The sequence below is a fragment of the Microtus ochrogaster genome, linkage group LG4 (genome assembly GCF_000317375.1).
Source record: "Microtus ochrogaster isolate Prairie Vole_2 linkage group LG4, MicOch1.0, whole genome shotgun sequence".
NCBI lineage: Eukaryota > Metazoa > Chordata > Mammalia > Rodentia > Cricetidae > Microtus > Microtus ochrogaster.
In genome coordinates, this window is record NC_022030.1 from 15,393,641 (window position 1) to 15,414,320 (window position 20,680).

Consider the following 20,680-nt stretch of genomic DNA (forward strand, 5'->3'; position numbering starts at 1 on the left):
GAGAGAGAGAGAGAGAGAGAGAGAGAGAGAGAGAGAGAGAGAGAGAGAACAAGGTCACATCTCCCAATCTTTGTAATCCTCCTCAATAATGCTTCTCTTTGATGACTAAGCATTCTAATATATGAGTCTTTGGGGGACATTCTTACTCAAACTACCACGAGGAGGTTTAGGGGGTGTGGCTTTGTTAGAGGAGGCGGGTCCTGTGGAAGGGCTTTGAGAATACATAGCCTAGCTGGTTCCTACTTCTCTTTTGCTGTTTCTACTTCTTGCTTGCTGAGGTGTTAATGTAAACTCTCAGCTTCCTGCTCCAGTTTCAATGTCTGTTACCTGCTGCCATGCTTCCCCTCTGTGATGGACTCTTATCCTCTGGAAACACAAGCCCAAATAAACTCTTTCTTCTATAAGTTGCCCTGGTCATGGCATTTTATCGCAGCAGCAGAAAAGCAATTAACACACAGGGTATCACTCTGTATGTATTCCAGGCAGGTCTAGAATTCTCTGTGTAGTCCAAGATGACTTCAAACTTATGGCAACTCTTCCCTCAGCCTTCCAGCCCTGAAACTGCAGGAATGTGAGACTGTGTGTAATTCTGAGATCTATTTTAAGCTAGTTATCAGATAATCTTTTGTCTGATCACTACTACATCTTACATTAAATAGAACTGCAAAGCAAAATACTTAGGGCATTTTGTACAGTGCTAAAAATTACATGTTAAGTTCAATATACTACCCTGTCAGTACTGAATAAATATTAATACTCTTAGTGCTTTTTTAATTCACACACCTTTAGCAAATGGATAAGGTACTATATATCTGTGATCTGTGATTTATTAGCAATGTAAAATAATCTTATTAGTATTTTGCTTTTGAAAATTTAGTCAATACAAAGTGTAATGAAAAGGAAAACTTAATAATTTCAAGATGCTACATTTGAAGTTAATCTTTAATCCCCACAATATATAATGCTTATATGTATGTGTGTACACATACACACACATGCACATGTTGTATTTTGATTTCCAAATTCATCTTTCTTCCTGCCCACTTGAATGGGTAGTTTTTACTTGGGATATAAAATGAATTTTGAAAAAATCTAAAATCTCAAATTTTAATTATTTCTTCAGTAGTAGATAGTCTTTTCTAAATAATAGACATTTGGTACATCAAAGACTTTGCGCTTCAAGGACTGCATGCTGAAGATAATGGTGGACTTTAAGGACTTTCTTCTATTTGGTGGGAAATCATAGTGCCTTCGTTGGGGACAATATTCGAAAAACTGTGGCCAAAGCAACTTGGGAGGAAAGGGTTTATTCAGTGTATGCTTTCACATCACTGTTCACCATCAGAGGGAGCTAGGACAGGAAATCACACAGGGAAGTGACCTGGAGGCAGTAGCTGATACAGAGGCTATGGAGGAATGCTGCTTACTGACTTGCTCTTTATGGCTTATTTAGCTTGCTTTCTTACAGTACCACCAGCCCAAAGGTGTCAGAATCTACAATGATCTGAGACCTCCACCATCATCCACTAATTAAGAAAATGCCACACAGGCTTTCCTGCAGCCTGATCTTATTTTCTCTATTGAGGCTCCCTCCTCTCTGATAACTCTAGCTTGTGTCACATTGACACAAAATTAGCTAGTACACATAGTTACTAATTTGTATATGGAATGCTACAACTGAGAAAAAGCTCAGAAAAATCATTTTCAGAGATTCCAAACCCAGAATATGATCTATAATTTAAACTCAAATTGCTGTTAGAGGACATGAAATACTATGGGCACTATGAAAAATTCAGCTTTCTCTTCTGAAAATTCAAACAGAATGAGTTTGCACTGTATATAGAGACTGAAACTTATGTGTTCCTCCTTCCCTTGAGTAAATGCGTGTTTTTCCCCCAGAACTGAGAAGTGAGACTTTTTACTCTGTAGAGTACATAACTTGCTTCAGTTCATTCTTTGTGGGAAAGGCTGTCAGAAGAATCCTTTTTAGGTTGCCGAAGAAAACAGTTTAGAAATGTCTGACACTTGAGGAAAATAAAAAACAAAAACCAGAACACGGAGTCTATCTGTTCTTGACTGGACGCATTTCCCTTCCCAACTTCTGACGGAACATCCAGTTGAAGATATAGTTCCATATGGCTCATCTCCTTGGCCCTGACAGCTTTCCTAATACCAAGATGAGGTGAACAAGGTGATGATCAAGGGCCCCAAAACAGGCTGGTTTCTGCTCCAAAGAAATTTAACTAAGTGTGGAAAGCCTCCATGTCGTTTGTTTTTGCCTCTAAAAAAGCATGGACTCATTCGGTTCTGCCTTCCTGCTCCAAGAGGAATGTGATTTAACTTCCAGTCTTCATGCAGGAAAATGCGACACTGTGAGACCTGTCGGGAAGGTGCTGGCAGTCTGGGAGGCATTCAGATAAGTGTTTTTCACTCCAGTGTTTTCATATGATCTCTTGTTCTCAATTTAGATCCATCTTGACCTGGAAAAGGTGGGTGTGACATCCACTCTACATTTGACTCATCCTGCTTTAGGGTGTGTATGCTCCTCCTTTCCCTTGTTCTATGGAACCGATTTCCATCTTCTTTGCAACCTGCCAACAGAGCCTTCTCCTGCGATATAGACACATATTGCACACATTGCTTTTGTGAGTGTGGATCTCATTTCAAGAGGGAAAAAAATATGTGAGTCCTTGGGCTAAATGCAAAGAAAGCTAATCACCCCAAAGGAGACCAGGAGCTCCTCACTCCTCTGGCCAGAAATTACTGAATCCCCATGTGTCTGATAACCTCTTTAAAGTCTGTCAGATAGATAGACAACACAGCAGTGGAGAAATTGACAGTTTCTGCATTTCTTTGGCTTCTCCTCCTCCTCTATCAAATGTCTAGTTTTTATACATTAGATATTAGACAAACCTTGGGTGACCTGCTTTTTTTTTTCTTTTCTTCTTCTTCGTTTTCTTTCTTTCTTTCTTTCTTTCTTTCTTTCTTTCTTTCTTTCTTTCTTTCTTTCTTTTTTTTTTTTTTGAGTTTGCTTCCCTCCCCCATTTTTATTTCCCTTGCGGTAAAATAGTGCCGAAGAAAGAGGGCACTAGTGTACAGCCCAGATCGCATCCTTGCACCGTCTGGATTAGAGCTGAGGTGTCTGCGAACCGAGGTGTCTGCAGTCCTCTGACCTGGGGACCAATAGCTCTGTCTACCCGGACTCAGGTAGGTCTTGAGTACACACCCCAAACTGGCTCAGGTGAGCGGATATCTTCCCGCGGTGAAGCCCACCCCAGAGGAAGGTACTGTTCTATCTATCGGATTTTTTTCTGGATCCAGGAGGATCTTCGTTTATTTATCTCTTTCAGTCGTGCCTGTCTGAGAAGCGGTGGGGAGCGGTGGGAGTCTGGCTAGATTCCTCCCTCTTTTGTGCCTTGCCTCCGGTCTTTTCATTCCCAGCCTGCTCCCGCAGCCCCCTTTTCATCTTGACTCTCACCTTGAGAAAGGGGAGGGACGAGAGAGGGAGCCAACTTCAGCCCCGCAGGTACCTCTACCGTACCCAAAGCAGTTGGATTGAAGTCCTGCACAACAGGCAAGCGAAGAGAATGAGGGTGGAGAGATACTAGGGAGATGTGTGTGTGTATGTGTGGTATGTGTGTGTGTGTGTGTGTGTGTGTGTGTGTGTGTGTGTGTGTGTATGGAGAAGGCGATGGAAAAGCGAAGGGAGGTCAAGGATTTTCAGTGCGCCCGTCATTATAGCATCTTTGCAGACAAGGAAAGGTGTTTTCGGTTAGCTCCGAGCGCTGTCCAGGGTTCTGACCGCGTTGTGGCTCAGGGTGCTGTGCCAAAGGCGACCCCCTCATGCCCAGCTCTTTCTTCCTTTTCTTACAGCGATGCAAAGCCCCAAAAGCTCCGGTACATAGGCGGATGCAAGATACCCACCTCCTGTCCAAACCTATCTCAAAAAACAAGTTATCTATTGCGCTCCTTCTACCGTAAGCCTCATGTCTTAAGGGGTGCAACATAACAAACCCCAAGACAAGGAGACTACCAGGCGTTGCCTTAGTAACTAATATGGCTTTTTCACAAGCTGTCGCATTTACATTTACTACTAAAATTGTATGTCAGGGTGTCTTCAACCCTTAAGTGTTAAAGTAAAAGGAGCTTCCATTGTTTGCGTTGTTTCTCTTTTAAACAGCGCTTCTACCTTGCGAAGAGTTCCCAAATTTTCTTCTGGGAAAAAGTTGATCTTTTCAAATCCGGGAAAGTTCTTACTTAGGTTGAAGGATTTAGCTCCTCCCTCTTTCCCCTCTCCCTCCCCTTGCCTCCCCCCTTCACCTGAGAAAGCTCAGTCGGTTAGGAGGAACAGTGAAGGGACCTGAGGCAAGAGGAGGGGGCGGGTCAGCAGGGCTCTGCAGCTCTCAGGACCCCGGTTGCGAGCGAGCAGGGCACAGCACTTCCATCACTGACCAGAGCTGCCTCCCTGGCTATTTCTGAAGGATGTGTTGGGGTGAAGTGGACGGGACAATAGTTAGTATCACAGACCCCAGAGTTTAAACACAATTCCTCCGATGACCTGGCATTGCCTCTCTTCTTTCAGTGATCAGAGCCCAGCTCGCTGTCACTAACACGCCGCGCATTGCACACCTGATCTACACACCTTCGGGCACCAGTGAAAAACCGCAACTTGATTTTCTCTAAGCACGCCCCCAGGGTGTGGGAGCGGTCGCGGAGGACCAGCAGGAGGAAGTGGAGGGGAGAGAGGCGGTGGTGGAGGCTGAGAAAGCGTTGAAACAGCTGTGTTGGCCAAAGGCACGAAGCTTACAAAGGCAGCGGAGGACGTCTGGGTGGTTCGCACTGGGAACCTGCAGAAAGGACCGGCGTGGGAACTCGGCTGGCCCGCGGTGTACCGCGTCTTCGCCACAATGATCCGGCTCCTCTTGGTTTTCTTCCCAATGATCTATTTGGAGATGTCCATTTTGCCCAGAATTCCCGACAGAAAAGTATTGCTGGTGAGTGCCTCATCTCAGCGCTCCGTGGCCAGGATGGATGGAGATGTCATCATTGGAGCCCTCTTCTCGGTCCATCACCAACCTCCAGCAGAGAAGGTACCCGAAAGGAAGTGTGGGGAGATTAGAGAACAGTATGGTATCCAGAGGGTGGAGGCCATGTTCCACACGTTGGATAAGATCAATGCGGACCCGGTGCTCCTGCCCAACATCACCCTGGGCAGTGAGATCCGAGACTCCTGCTGGCACTCTTCCGTGGCCCTGGAACAGAGCATCGAGTTCATCAGAGACTCTCTGATTTCCATCCGAGATGAGAAGGATGGGTTGAACCGCTGCCTGCCAGATGGCCAGACCCTCCCCCCAGGCAGGACTAAGAAACCTATTGCTGGAGTGATCGGCCCTGGCTCCAGCTCTGTGGCCATTCAAGTCCAGAATCTTCTCCAGCTGTTCGATATCCCACAGATCGCCTATTCTGCCACAAGCATAGACCTGAGCGACAAAACTTTGTACAAATACTTCCTAAGGGTGGTCCCTTCTGACACTTTGCAGGCAAGGGCGATGCTTGACATAGTCAAGCGTTACAATTGGACCTATGTCTCCGCAGTCCACACAGAAGGTAGGCACTATATTTGGGAAAGAAAACTACCAAGATAGTCAAGGAATTACATGGTTCTTGCCCAGAAACGTAGTGTACGTGATCTCTGTTTATTTCTAGAACAGCGGGAAGCTGACTTTACCCTTCTCAGTGCACGCCCACCTAGGCATTGCCTTTTTATCTTCCTTTCTTGGTAATTACAGTGCAGTAAAACTGTATTCGAGGGTGTTTTGGGGAGCAGAAAAGATATGAAAACAGCATGCAAAGGTGTCCAGCTATAGATTTGATTTACAGATCGCAAGGTGGCTTACCCTCAGAGTTTGTTTGCATTTGGTAGGCTTACTGGTCCAAGGTAAAGGTACTGGATTTCCTATCAATGAGTGGTCCATGGTTTCCCAAGCTTAATGAGCTAATCAACGTGAATAATTCACACCTAGGCACACCCCACTCCCTGTCTTCTCCTGCGGATTTGAAGCGTGAGCTTGTGAGTTTTCTCTTGTCTTAAAAATCTGGAGGTATGCTCCATTGTCCTTTGGTGGTGTGCCTACTCTCACACACAAAACTTCCCTGGGAATTGAGTATTCATTCATCTTCCTCAGCCTATCAGAAAGACACACTTAAAATTCTGGAATACCTTACATACAAAAGTAAATATCTTAAATATTTGTTTATTTTATCTTATTTCTTGTGCCAAAATCATGCACCCTCCCACTAAAAAATTACTTTGTTTTTATGGTAAATGGTGCTGATCATAACTTGGAGTTGAGTTTGGCTTTATAGTCTTCAACATCATGACCTTGCTCTTTGGAATTTAAAGAGAGACCAGTGATAAATCACCAACGAAGGGACAGCAGATATCAGATTTAAAATGGCTTTTGAAAAACGAAGTAGTCTGACCTGAGGTTAAAGTTTTGGGTTTTTTTTTTTCAGAATATTATAGATGTGAATTCTTGGAGACTTCTTACAAAAAAGATCTTCTTTACTATAGTCACTGAAGCTTAGATGAAGTTTCAGCTAAAATGAGAATTTTTAAGATCATTGATTCTAACTTCCCCTAGAGGGCTTATAAAGAAACAGAGCACCTGGCTATAAATCAACTTCTAAGACAACAATTCACAACTATTTATCTGAAATGTACAAATGACTGAAAAGCATTAAAGTCATATTTTAAAATCAAAATTTTCTTTCACTGAAAGAAAAGATATAGACTTGGTTTCATCTGAAAATGCTCAATAGTCAGTCACCTTAGTGGTTGCTGGCTTTAGTTGATGTGAACAGATGTATCAATAAAGGAAGCAGAGTTTTCCAAACATACCAAAGTAATGTAGATTTAAACAGAATTTCAGACTTGACTGGTGGAAAAAAGAAACAGAAACTTCCCTGTTTCCTGACTCTTGCTCCCAAACCTTGGCTTTCAGTGATGTTATTTCACCTCTTCTGAACACAGACTCATTGTTCTTTAAACTACAATTTTAAATTTGGCAATTAATTCTTTACATTTTAAGGTTTAAATGCTAATTTACTACATTCTATTATGACAGATTCCTCTAGTGCCTAGGTACCCCCTTCTGAAAGCACAAGTTAAAACGTGTGGACTATCAGACCTGGAGAGATAAGGAACAAGGAAATGCAAAACCTAGATTGATGGTAATTTATTTGAATAGTTAACATTTTTCCTCTATTGACCTTAGTAATTGGTCACCATTATCAGAAGTATGATTTCTTTCTTCAGGAGAGAGATATAAATCATCATTTTAATGGTAGCTTTATTTCCCACATTTTATTATGTTTCATTTGGAGGAGGAAGACGATAGGAGACCCTTCTCTTTTAAATATGGTTTTCAAAAGCATTATGTCACTAAAATAACTGCTAATCATGTTTTTTTCCCCTGACAAGACAAAAAATCATGCTTTGAAAATGTATTGGTTTGCTAGTTTATTTTTTAGGAGATGCCTACCTTGATTTTACCGGTATATTAGCTTGGGTTGTTTTGTTCCTTTTCTGTCTTTTGATTACTGTTGTATGGCAAGGATGGTGACTCCACACTGGAATTAATTCCAGGCTACATCTTGCTCACAGAGCATCCTCACTTAGATACACTATCTTTTTTTCTTTTTAATAGGAATTGGTTTCTCCTTTTATAACACATTTTACTTGTGAAAATCAAATTGCTTTTATATTCTTCGAACTCCAAAAAAAAAAAATGTTGTATGAGCTCCTTTGAGTCAGCACTAACTGTAAATTTATTTTTTCCTGAGGCTCTGCCCTCTGTTTCTCAGGGACTGTGGTGTACTTCCTTGGCTCACATAGCAAGTTTACTGCCTTCAGACCGACAGGGTCACCTATTGGTGACAGCTTCCTGTGAAGAAGCTGTGAAGACCACATACCAGGGCTGTCTCTGCCATCTGGGCACTATTCAGCAAGAGAGACTGCTGGTCTCAATATGTGAATTTGGATCGTAGAAAAACTGTGGCCTCTAGTGACTTATTTTACCCCACATTTTCAAACCAGCCACTATGTGGTCAATTTACCCCTATTTTTTTTTTAAAATCAGGAACATGTCTAGTATAGTTCACATCACAAGTGGCTACACTCGTGTACCTTAATTTCTGTAACAATTTTGATGACTTTAAGTGTCTGTTCATTGTTCACATTGTTTTATATTGTTATTTCTTTATTTCACTTTGAAACAACCCCTGAGATACATTCTCTTTTGTTTTTTAAATTAGAATTTAGTAGTTACATTCTTTCACATGGTTTTCAAGCTTCCATTCTTTGTACTGAACTCTCCACGACAACTGTCAGTTTAGCAGACAAGAGAGAAAAGGTGCACAAAAAGTTCCTTCAGTAGAGGCTCCAGAAACTGTTCTTAGACTGCTTTTGAACGCTGTGAGACTAAAGAGGAAGAAGGATATAGAAGCAATAGACCCCTTCCATGTACCAATGAAATTCAAATCCACTCTGGATGCTCACTTGAAATGAATGTCTTTAAATATGCTAAGCACAGAGTACTAAAATAGCCACTTCTGAGAAGACTATCTCCGCCAAGGACATTTTATTCCATTCTTCTGATGAAACAGAGATTGCTGGGCAAAAGTCAAATCAATCATTCCAAAAGGTTCTGCAAACCAACTTTTAAAAGTGACAATTTCAGGTGATTAAATTCAAAGCTTTGAGAAAGTTCATTAACGTGGTTTTTGAGTTTGTAGCTTTAAGTTTTCTTTAGGGTTGGATTTATTTCTTTTCTTAGGACTTTTGTGTTTGTCCAGGTAGGCAGACAAGCAGTGGCTTTAACGATGATGTTTCCATTCTGCAAATATCCACCTTAAATTAAGGTGATTTCTTGAATAGTTAAATGTCATTTTGGTGCCACATCTCTCTTAACATGGGCTTATATTTAATATGTAATTGACTTTTTTTGTTTTTTTTTAAATTGTTTTTCTTTTTTAAAAACATTTTTCCATTTGACATAAAAACAATTTAAAATTTCATGGTATCAGAGGAAAATCCTTTTAAGCCATAGATACACAAGTTAAGCATTCCTCACAAAATTACATATACTAACTTCTACTTGAGGGTGCCTATTAATATAGTTCCTGCCCATTTTTGTTATCTTCCCTTTAGTGTCTTGTTGCAATCTATTTCACAGGGAATTCTATTATGAATTCTTCTATTTTACCATATAGCAAGGAATAGTAGTGTCTTGAAAAATTCTTTAGACCAACACATGAAAGATGCCAATGCTAACACCACTCTTCCCTTATTCAAGCTCTAGACTGCTTAACTGTGGTAAGTATTCTAATGAGATGAATTAAGAGTTAATTTCAGAGGTAGAAGTGCACACAATTCAGTCTATTTTCAAAACTCCTGCAATTGATGACCCGACGTTTCCAGCATTTCTCCCTTACTGACTGAGTCATTTGATACTGTCAGGTCTTTCTTCTAGCTGACACTTGTCACCAGGAATCCTCTCCCCACCAGTTCATTTACTCACCTTTTGTTTTCCTCAAGCAGATCTGACACAAATTAACATCTCAAAAATCTCCTAAAATCCTTGAGTATTTCAATTTTTGTGACTATTTCTACTATTATATACAAAAACAAAAATGTGATGTTTTCCTTTTATGTACAGATTTATTTTTCTTAAATCTGTCTTGGTAACCTAGAAGTCCATGCTGGGACTTTAATTCACTTGGGAATTCCAGCTCTATGTGATTAGGTCATAATAATATATACTAAAACCTGAATAAAATATCAGGTGTAAAGCCTTGTACCCCTTCATCACTGGACTAGTTCTTGGATTCTGTTGGCATTCACTTAATATAGTGTGAATTGTCCTAGAAGAACGTCCTTCCATTCCAAACCATACCACCTGGTAGGTGCATAGGTAATAACTATGTGTAGTTTAAGCGAAGCATCATTGCAACAAATATTGAATTACACATGAACACTAGCTGCATACAATCTGTGAGATTTTTGAAGGAGGTTATCAGGTAGTTTATAGTCTAAAAAGGGTAGAATTGATCACATGTGAAATAATCAACAGATAGACACTAATTATTGCAGCTTAGACATTTGGAAATACAAGTTTATAAATGTTTAGGAAACACTAGAAGATAATACTTTTTAGCATAATTATTATCTGGAGACAAGGAAATTTTTATTCGGATTTTATTTGGGAATATAACATTTCTAAAAGGTAGGTACAGAGGGTGTAATGACTTAGAGTTGTGAGTCTGGGCCAGGAACTAAAACTAAGGACAGAAGTGGATTCTTAGTGAATTCCTTGAGTCTTTATGAACAAGAAGGACAAGTAATGGAAGGTCTTTCTGTGTGTTTAGGTTTAGGTTTTAGTTTAGGTTTCAAGAAAAGCACATCCAAGCCAAATTCAACCTGATTCAAAGACTTCTGACTTGAATCTGTCATTAGCAAGAGAAAGGTGGGAAAGAAAGACAGGAAGACACTTAATTTGTGACTTATTAAAAGTATTTGGATCAAAGTAGAACCTTGTTTTCTACTTTGTTTATTAGCTTCTTCAAACTCCAACCTCTGTGTTTAATGCATCTACAAGGTGATGTTTGAAAACTATGCTATTTAATTTCCTAATTCCTATTAAAGAAAGTGACATTTTCTTTGAATATACAAAGTAATCATAAATATGAGGTGTTACTTTGTGTTTGGATATAGTTTATAAAAACATTTATTTTTAACACAAACCCTCCTGGGCTGATACCTTTGAATGTGTGTCTTAATTTTCTTTTATATTGGCTATATTTATCAAACCCATTCTCTAAGTGCTGGCTTTAATTGTCAACTTGACACAGCCTAGGGTCCTCTGAGAGAAAAGCCTCCATTGAAGAATTGCCTAGGTTATACTGGCCTGTATCCATGCCTGTAGGAACTGTCTTGAGTATTCACGGATGTGGGAGAGGTCCCTACACAGAGTAATTTGGTGACTATCTACAACCAAAAGGAAGGGAGGGGATTAATTCTAAGTTCAAACTATTCTGAATTATACATTGGAAGCAATATCTCACTAAAATTGTCAATTTTCATAGAAACTAAAATTGAAATAACAAACTGAAGGTAGGATATAAAGCCTTGTCAAAATGATCTCTGTTTCATCCATCTGAGAGTTATCATCGGACCTTGAATTTACATAGAGATATTTGCTTCTTTCTTTTTTTTCTTTTTTTTTAATGTTTGTTTCTTCTAGAATTCTTTTTTTTTAAATTTTATTTATTTATTAAGGATTTCTGCCTCCTCCCTGCCACCGCCTCCCATTTCCCTCCCCCTCCCCTGATCAAGTCCCTCTCCCTCATCAGCTTGAAGAGCAATCAGGGTTCCCTGACCTGTGGGAAGTCCAAGGACCGCCCACCTCCATCCAGGTTTAGTAAGTTGAGCATCCAAACAGCCTAGGCTCCCCCAAAGCCAGTATGTGCAGTAGGATCAAAAACCCATTGCCATTGTTCTTGAGTTCTCAGTAGTCCTCATTGTCTGCTATGTAAGTCCGGTTTTATCCCATGCTTTTTCATACCCAGGCTAGCTGGCCTTGGTGAATTCCCGAAAGATCATCCCCATTGTCTCAGTGTGTGGGTGTACCCCTCGCGGTCCTGAGTTCCTTGCTTTCATATATTCAACAATTTTAAAAGTATCGACACTTTGAATTTAACTTACAGGATTTTTCTTGTAATTTTTACCTGGATATTTGCTTTTTTAACCTGTAAGTACTATTATGCCAAATACAATAGTAATGTTTTTATGAAAATAATTTATTGATTCAAGAAGAAACTTGGTGCTATGAAGTGCTCGTGTATTGATTTTAGGATTTCCTCTTTATCCAACTTTGTGACCAATAGGTTACTGATTCAGAGCAACATGGGTAATTAGATACCAATTCCTTAAACAATTTAGGTAAAATCCCTAGTGCTTAGTGAAACAACCTAACTTAAGGAGCATAAATCTTCAGTTACTAAATAACCATTCTTTTTCTTTTAATGTCAGACTACCATAGTGTCCTGACTGACTTAAAACAATGCCCTGACTTCAACCTTCTAAGGGATAGGAGAATAGTCACCACATCTGGCTTATTTCCTCTCTAATGAAATTTGCTAATGAATACATGAGCCAACTATAAAATCACATACTTTCCTGGGTTTAGGATCATAACAATACGAATAAGAACTGTTATTATTACTGCTATCATTATTGTCATCAAGAGTTTCAAACTCTTAGAAGAACTAGAAAGAAATTAGTAGCTACAGGTCTTTGGATTTTTTAAAAGAACATTTGATTAATTTCTAAAACAGATTCTCAAAGGACTATGGAAAATACTATATGTATCCCAGTTTCCTTTGTAATCTAAGAATGATGCTTAGTGTTACGTTACTGACTTTACAGCAGTATTCTGTAAAACAAAGAGCTGTTATACATATCTACAATTCAGTTGCCTTTGTTAAACTTCTACCAGAGACATGAAATCTCTGCTCATGCATATTGAACAAGTACAAGAAATCAGTTAATAGTATCTTATTCTTGACCCCAAACCTAGAAACTGAAGATGAAATGAACTTCATGGTTAAAAGTACAGAATTTGGCATAGCTTTCAAAAAAACTTTTTCATGTTTCAAATAAGTAAACTAGAGCCACACAGTAATATAAAATGGCACACACAAGACCATGACATTCATTGTTAGCAAAGCCAGTTGTAATTAAGATTTGCATTAGACATTTTATTAAACCCATGGTTATTTGAAGCTTACATAACCCATCCTCGTAGACTGTCTACATCTGATTTACTCCAGTTTCATTGTACCCAACTATGTGGTTGTAATCCAGCAGCTCCTGGGAGATGCCTCTCTGTCCTGCAAACTCTTGCTTACAGCTGAGTGTTATCCTGTCAATGCCAACTCTTGTTTCAGTTTTGGATGACTGTCACATACATTGGCACAATCCTTATCTTTGTTGTTAGTTGATGTCAGCTCCATGTCCTTTGCCTTCCTTCCATCCACCCTCTTGCTCCTTGCTCTGACCACATTCTGACGGTTTGGTATTTTAAAGCATGTTCTGCTCTTGATCTTGAACTTGCAAATAACAGAAAGTCTTGAACAACACAGTGTCCTTTCCAACTTCTTTTGTTCCCAAGCTTCTTTCTTTAACCTTCCACATGCTCAAGGACGGTCTGAATCACAATTTTTTTTTTTTTTTTTTTTTTTTTTACTTAATCTGGCTTTGGTTTTCCATCTGAACAACTCTACATGGTTTATGTGCTTGCTAACCATTTTGAAGATGGGCCATCTTATGTCATTATCCCAGAGAAAGGAAATTTCAATTCTGAGTAGTTATTTCATATAACTATAATTTTTTTTTCTGATACAAAGCAATTTATTAACAGAAAATAATTCGAGAAGTCCTGTTCACAGATGGCGACCACGACGACCTCCCTTCCTTCGGGTGCTGTCAGAGGGAATCGGGTGACATCCTCAATCCGCCCAATCTTCATGCCTGAGCTAGCAAGAGCTCTGAGGGCTGACTGGGCTCCAGGTCCAGGGGTCTTGGTCCTGTTTCCTCCTGTGGGGCAGAGTTTGATATGCAGGGCAGTGATGCCCAGCTCCTTGCACCTCTGGGCCACATCCTGGGCAGCCAACATGGCTGCATAGGGAGAGGACTGGTCTCTGTCAGCCTTGACCTTCATTCCACCAGTCACCCGGCAGATGGTTTCCTTGCCAGAAAGATCAGTAACAGGGACAAAGGTGTCATTGAAGGACGCAAAAATGTGGCAGACGCCAAATACATTCTCTCCTTCAGCCACTTGAGGCCCAAGGCTAATGACTTGTTCTTCCTTCTTTTCCTTCCCCTTGCAAGGTGCCATCTCTGAACGTCATCTCTAGACTCCTCCACCGGAAAGAGAGAGACGGAAGGGGAGGGCCTATAGCTATAAATTTTGAGGGAATTAGAAATCAATCACTACTTTTCATTCATTAGGAATAAAAGGTACAAAAGAAAATTCCCTAAGTTTATTGTGCTGATGAACGACAGTAGTGCTAATAGAATGTTACATGTCATTATTGTTATCAGGTTCCCTACTAACTAAAATTAAGAATGTCTTAGCATAGCTAAATCTGTGTGAAGGGATTATGGGGTATTTGGGGTGTGGGGTGTCAAAATAAAGAAGAGTGAGGTATATCTTGATGATTTGCTAACATTGATTAGCACACCCCATGCTACCTTTTTAATAATAATCATATCTACTGAGAGTCCTTATGTGTATGCCCTTAGTCAATGGGTTTCACAGCTCTTATCAAACCCCAGCTAGTTTTCCCTGTTGTCTGACCATATTATTTTTTGAGAAGTGTGGTCAGGCTGGCCAGGAATTCTTGAACTCAAGCAATCCTCTGATTATTGTCTCTTAAAAAACTTAGTACCTGCCATATTTCATACCTTTTGTGTTTAAAGGGAAGGGGAAAAAAGCAGTAAGCAAATTGTCTCCATCTAGAGAAGATGAGAAGTGGTAATGAGTAGAAACACTGATAAAGAATACAGGGAGACCCCAAAGAACTCAAAGAGTTGCTAATTATGGGGCATATGGACTTGAGAAGGGAAGAAAAGCCATGGTCATGATGACGTGCACTCATGAAGCCAAGGAATTCAGACGCAGACTCTATTTTGTACAAATGTTAAACCTATGAAACGTTTCAGACAGAGAGAAACTATGAAGGTGTTTTTGATTTAGAAAATGGTGCTTTGGAAGCGTTAGAGAGTACAGAATATGAAAAGGACTTAAGGAAGCTATGAAACCAGACAAGAAGACATGTCTGGTTGGAGCATGTGGTACAGAAAAAAAATTTAGTTAATGTATCAATTTAGTTGTGAGGTATTGAGAGTTTCACTAAAAGAAGTGACCAGACTTGTCAGATGTAGATGAGGTACATTGGGATTTAGTGCCTGAGAGGTTCTGAGAGTCAAAGTGAAAGGAGTCTAGAATGAGTCCGAGCATGGCATTTTGTGCAACTAAGCATGAAATAAATGAAAAACACAGTTTTAGACTGGTTAAGTCATACGTCAGTAGATTCTATATCCCAACGATCTGGAAAAAGAGGTGGATTGGAGTCTTGTTCAGCAGAAACTAAGGATAAACCAACAACGTATGGTTAGACTGCCAATAGAGAAGTAAAAGCAGAAGACAGTCAAGGGAAGTTCTTTGGGGAAAATAAGAATGAATAAAAGAATCTAGAAAAGTAGTAGGAGAAAAATCAAGAACCAGAAAAGCTAGGCATTGTGGAAGCCAAAGAAAAAGAGAATTGGCTACAAATAGGGCCAACAGGAAAGGGGTGGTGAAAACAGTATCCTGTACTTGTATTATCTTAATTCTTGGATGCTACTAGAACAAAGTACCTGGTCATTTATGAACATCATTAAGTAACTAACTACCTCATTTCTTTCTTTCTTTTTAGATAAGGACTTACTGTATAGCCCTTGATGGCCTAGAACTTACTACGTAGACAAGGAAGACCATGAACTCACAGAGATCCACTTGCCCCTTAAAGGATTAAAGGAATGTATCACAATGCCTGACCTTAAACAATATAAATTAATTTTCATAATTAAGTCTTGTTAGGAGGACAGACCCTCATAACTTTTACACTTCCCCAAAGGCTTTACTTGAATGCCATCATGATTCTGTTTAAGCTTTACTAAACTTAAAACTTTTTCAGCCAGGGGGTGGTGGCCCACACCTTTAATCCCAGTACCCTGGTGGTAGAGGCAGGCAGATCTCTGTGAGTTCAAGGCCAGCCTGGTCTACAAGAGCTTGTTCCAAGACAGGCTCCAAAGCTACAAAGTAAAACCCTGTCTCGAAAAACCAATAAAAAAATAAAAATAAAATTAGTGAGGTTAAGTTCAGACCACAGTAAACAGCTCTCGCTTTTGCCTAACCTCAACCCTCCAGTAACCTGTGGACTTCTAAATCCACTGGCAGGACAGGTTGATGAAATGCCATCTTGTTCTTAGAAAGGCCTAGAAGGGAAGGTGTAGAGCGCAATGGCAGATAGAGAGGTGCAAACTGGGACTGGAAAGAATCAGCAGTTTTAAAGGCTTCGGGAATAGAGTGACTGGGGACCAGGGGTGGGGTGGGGGGATCTGAGGACAACCCATGAAGTAAGGCTGCTGAGGAAGCAAGGAGAGATCTTGTGTGGCCATCCGGCCATAGTCTTTCCTCTGAATGGTAGGGAAGCTAAGTTTGAGGAAGAGGACGAAATAACTGAGATGAAATGTGATGACCCGTGTGGACCTAATGGGAGGATAGATAGAAAAACAAAACAAAACAAACAACAACAAAGCAAAAACCAAAAGCAAGCAGTCGAATGCAAGCAGGGATCATTTTACGAGGGCTTTTCTGAGACCACAGGGCACTGTTTTGATATTTGCTCCATTGAGGTACAGTCTCAGATAAAAGAAAGGAGGCTCAGATTTCCTGGTACTTCATTTTCTTGACCACCTGCTGGCCCAATGTCCCAAACATCAAAATCTTACTTTGCCTATCAGAGATCATAGCCTAGAGTTCTCCTCTATGCAGCCCTTGCCAGAAGACCAGATCTGGGAACTGATGTTTCCTATGTCTTCGTATTATTATTATCAGCCTCTCTTCATAAAATTAGGTTTCCAGAACGTTATATACCTGACTTTGCTTAGTCTTCCTGAAGAATTGCCTTTTCTAAACTATTAATATTTCCCTTTTCTGTTTATTAAAGGTCAGGCTATAAATATAAATAACATTAATATTTTTTACATTTTTGTTGAACATATATTTTACTTACTGTGTTATTCAATGCCACTTGGATAAACTGCATTGCCAATAAACTTGTATTCTTTAATTCCATGAAACCATATGTTTCTGTTGAAGAGGTAACACCCCATATTTTCATTGGTCATGAGAGTATCATGTTTACTACTTTTCTTTTGTCTGAGAGGAAGCTCAAAACTAAATGTTATGCTTAATCACAAAAGTGGATATTAGCTTCTAGATCACAAAAGTAGGTATTAGCTTCTTTCACCATACTTCAAAAACATTATTCCACAATCGATTTTATAATGTAAAATGCCTCAGTTTTATTTTGCAGGGAGGCAGAAGATTAATACGTGAGTAAAGATGACCACTGCGCAGGTTCAGCAGTGAACTGTGGCTTCTGTATGCAGTGGAGTGCCAGAGACCATGCCACACTCAGTTTGAAAGGCTAAATTTAGACAAAACTGTTCCTTTTTTTTCCTGTGGGGTTTTTTTTTTTTTGGTTTTTCAAGAGAGGGTTTCTAAATTCCTCTTTTGATAACTCCATGCATGTAGACAATGCATTTTGATGACCCCCACCCCACCTCTCTTATCTTTCTCCAAATCCTGTTAACTTCCATTCTTCCCTAGCCTCTCCCACCTTTGGTTTTACTTGTTTTGAGACCCAAGGCTTAGCCAGGGATTCTCTTGTCAGAGGCCTGTGTCCTGCTCCAGTCTTTAAGTAGGTCCTGGAGACTGAACTCTAGACTTCTTGTTTGGACAAGAGGCACTTTAATGACCGAACCACCTCACAGCACAAAACTTTTCTATGTAGAAAAGTAGTCCAGGAGAGTGCTTGAGTAGTGAGCCCATAACAAGGTAAAGCCACCCTTCTGCAGATTCAGCAAACTGTCCTTCCCTGGCATGGGTTCTTTGAGCTTACATATTTCGTCCTCAGTGCGTTCTGCCTTGTTCTTGTACTTCATGGTTAGTCCTGTGTAGGGAGCGTTCTCTTTTCCACGTGCAGCACTGAGCAGGCCCACTGTTGTCCTGGGGAATTTACAGAACTTCCTTTTCAAACCTTCTTCTCAACCTCAGGAGAGAATGGATTTGTAAAGTGCTGTTTCAGTGACTGACTCAAAGGGAAGAGGCCTTTTACTGACTTCCTACCTTTCCCTGTATTTACGTGGACTTCCTGGATGGTAACACCTTATGGACTCCTGCCTTAGTCAGTGTTCTATTGCTGTGAAGAGACACCGTGACCATGGCAACTCTTTTAAAGGAGAGCAATTAACTGGGGCTTGCTTAAAGTTCTGAAGTGTAGTTCATTGTCGTCATGGTGGCACATAGGCAGACATAATGCTAGAAAATTAGCTGAGAGTTCCATATCCAGATCCATGAGAAGTAGGAAGAAAGAAGGTCACTGGACTTGGCTTGAGCTTTTGAAACCTCAAAGCCCATTTCCAGCCACACTTCCTCTAACAAGGCCTACCTCCTAATCCTTTCAAAAAGTGCCACTCCCTGGTAATCAAATACTCAAATATTTGAGACAATGGTGGCCATTCTTATTCAAACTTATGTAAGTAGCATTTGGCCTTACTGAGGGTGTAGATAACTTGGGACCCACAATGCTATCATTTTCATCATCCTCACCTGAGCTGAGGGCAGCAGTATTTACTATTATATTATTACTATTTTGATGACACATCAAAAAGGATACTTACTAGCTCTTTATTCTGTCATAGATGGTCATTAAATTAAATCACAACAGGCAGAGGAAGAGTTTTTCATTAATGTATGCAAGAGCTGAATTACTCTTTAGGGCAGGGGGCTAGAGATGACAAATGGGAAATTGTAAAAAGATGAGCTTTTTTCTTCCTTCTATGTTGGTGCATGCTCAAGGCAAGTTCAGTGTGTGAGATCCTTGCTCTGTGATTCTAAAGTAAAATCATACTTGAAAAGAAATTGCTTATTAAAAAATGAAAAAAAATCAAGGGAGTGATTAATTTTTGAAGTGCTTATATTCTCCCTTTCAGCAGGTTATTTTTAGGCTCTCAGGGTGCAGAGCAAGGTACTTGCAGAATCCCCTTAAACTCTAGTGTGCTGACGGATTACCCGGAGCTCATTAAGCCCCAGATTTTGATTTGGTGGGTCTGTGGTGGACCTGAGAGTCTATTCCTTACAGGCAGCTCTCGGGCACTGGTCCATGCAATAGCACACTGTGACACAGATCCTCTGGAAGCCCTTTGCAACCATGAGCTTTTTCATAATACTATGTATGTGCTATCTCACACATTTATAAATGATTTTCTTCATTGCTGTCTATGCATCAAATGCCATCATATCTGATGACCTATGTCTCTAAACAGAAAATGTCTTCAATAATGTACGTATTCCAAAAATTATATTAAAGCCCTTTATCTAACCCTTTTTACATTCAATATTTTTTTAAAAATATGGATTAGCTAATGGAAATAACTACTGCATGTGACCTTGTGGCTATTCAAGTTCCTGGGTGTAGGAACACCTTCTCTGGAGGAGGAGACCATTCTCTGGTCAGGTGTGAACTGCTGCAGGGCAAGGTGAGGCATCAGCTTGTCACCGCTGTATCCCCGCCACTCAGAGCAGTGCCCTTCACCTTGCACACGCTCAGGAAGTGTTCCTTAGGATTAGATCAGGAGAGCTTTGTTTCCAATGTACTTTCTACTTTAGTGTAGGGTCTGATGACGTCAGAGCTTTCATGGCTTCACATTGGTTCTTCCTGCCTAACAGCGTAAATAAGAATCCAAGAAGATGCCACGCTAACAAACCAGTTTTCAAAACCCAGAAACTTTGAAAGCATTTGAATTTTTACTGAATTCTATGTGTTATTTTTCCTTTAATTTTTTTCTTCATAAAAGTCCAATATAACAAAAAAAAGTCCAATGAATTTCACATTTTATGGGTAGATTTCTTTTTAATATAATATTCAGCTTTAGCTTTTGCATAATTACAGAAATGTTACAACATTTATTGTCAATTAAAACCCTTGGGCATTATTTTTCTTTTGTATGTGAGGGTGCTCTGTATTCCCCTTAGACTTGGTACCAATGAGCAGTGAGGGGTGTGTGGTAGGGAGAACTGGCTTTCGCATCACTTCTTCCAACAGATGTCTCCATGGCTAGACAAGCCAATGAGCTCCTTCCAGTCTTCCTTTTCACCTATAGAGAGTTGGCCATACCCTTTTTGCATCTTTCCTATGAGGACTCAGACGTACCATGAAGCTGTAGCGAGCACAGTTTAGTTGCATCCCCTTCTAATATGGCTTAACTATAATTTTCTCATTTTCTTCAACCTGTGCATTTTCCAGAATGTTATAAGCAACTGCCCCTGCTCAAGAGTTTTTTTTAAAATGATGGATTTTATGTTGAAGGGTACACATTTCACAGTCTCTGGTTTGTAACTTCTAGATTAGATGACTTACAAGGGGTTGTGTATAGCTGTTATGTGAGGTGAGTGTTTTGTTTTAGACTGCCTTTGCTCTCTACACCCCATGGAGCCTCTCTGGATCATTTTGCCTTCATCCCTTCATATGTTCTGCCCACTCTCTGATTTTCCTCCTAGCTTAGTCTCTGTGGGTTGACTTAAAGGGCAAGCCTCAGCTGCATGTCAATCAGCCGCCCAGTTCACCAGTTTATTCTATAAGCACACTTCCTACTGAACATCAGGAGGTGTGTTTGGCAACAGGTCTCGAAAATGAATCCAGCTGTGTAGATCTCAATAACATTTGACAACAGGTAAATATCTGCAATAAGTTATGCATGCCTTTTGTTTTAGTCCAATAATGCTAT

General features: G+C 40.1%; 1 protein-coding gene and 1 pseudogene across 3 annotated transcripts in view; one reads left to right on the forward strand and one right to left on the reverse strand.

Annotated features, from left to right (window-relative positions):
* The first annotated feature begins 3,083 nt into the window (after nucleotides 1-3,083).
* Grm1 (glutamate metabotropic receptor 1) overlaps nucleotides 3,084-20,680 on the forward strand; it is a 388,725-nt gene continuing 371,128 nt past the window's right edge. The window contains exons 1-2 of one of the 3 annotated variants that reach the window (XM_026786206.1): nucleotides 3,084-3,207; nucleotides 4,583-5,607. In XM_026786206.1, the coding sequence (XP_026642007.1) occupies nucleotides 4,908-5,607 (700 nt within the window). In that variant the 5' untranslated portion in view covers nucleotides 3,084-3,207; nucleotides 4,583-4,907. Of the gene's footprint in view, nucleotides 3,208-3,505; nucleotides 3,527-4,582; nucleotides 5,608-20,680 lie in introns of those variants that run through there. The other 2 variants (XM_013351434.2, XM_026786205.1) reach the window with 2 other exon arrangements.
* On the reverse strand, nucleotides 13,448-13,992 carry LOC101984591 (annotated as a pseudogene).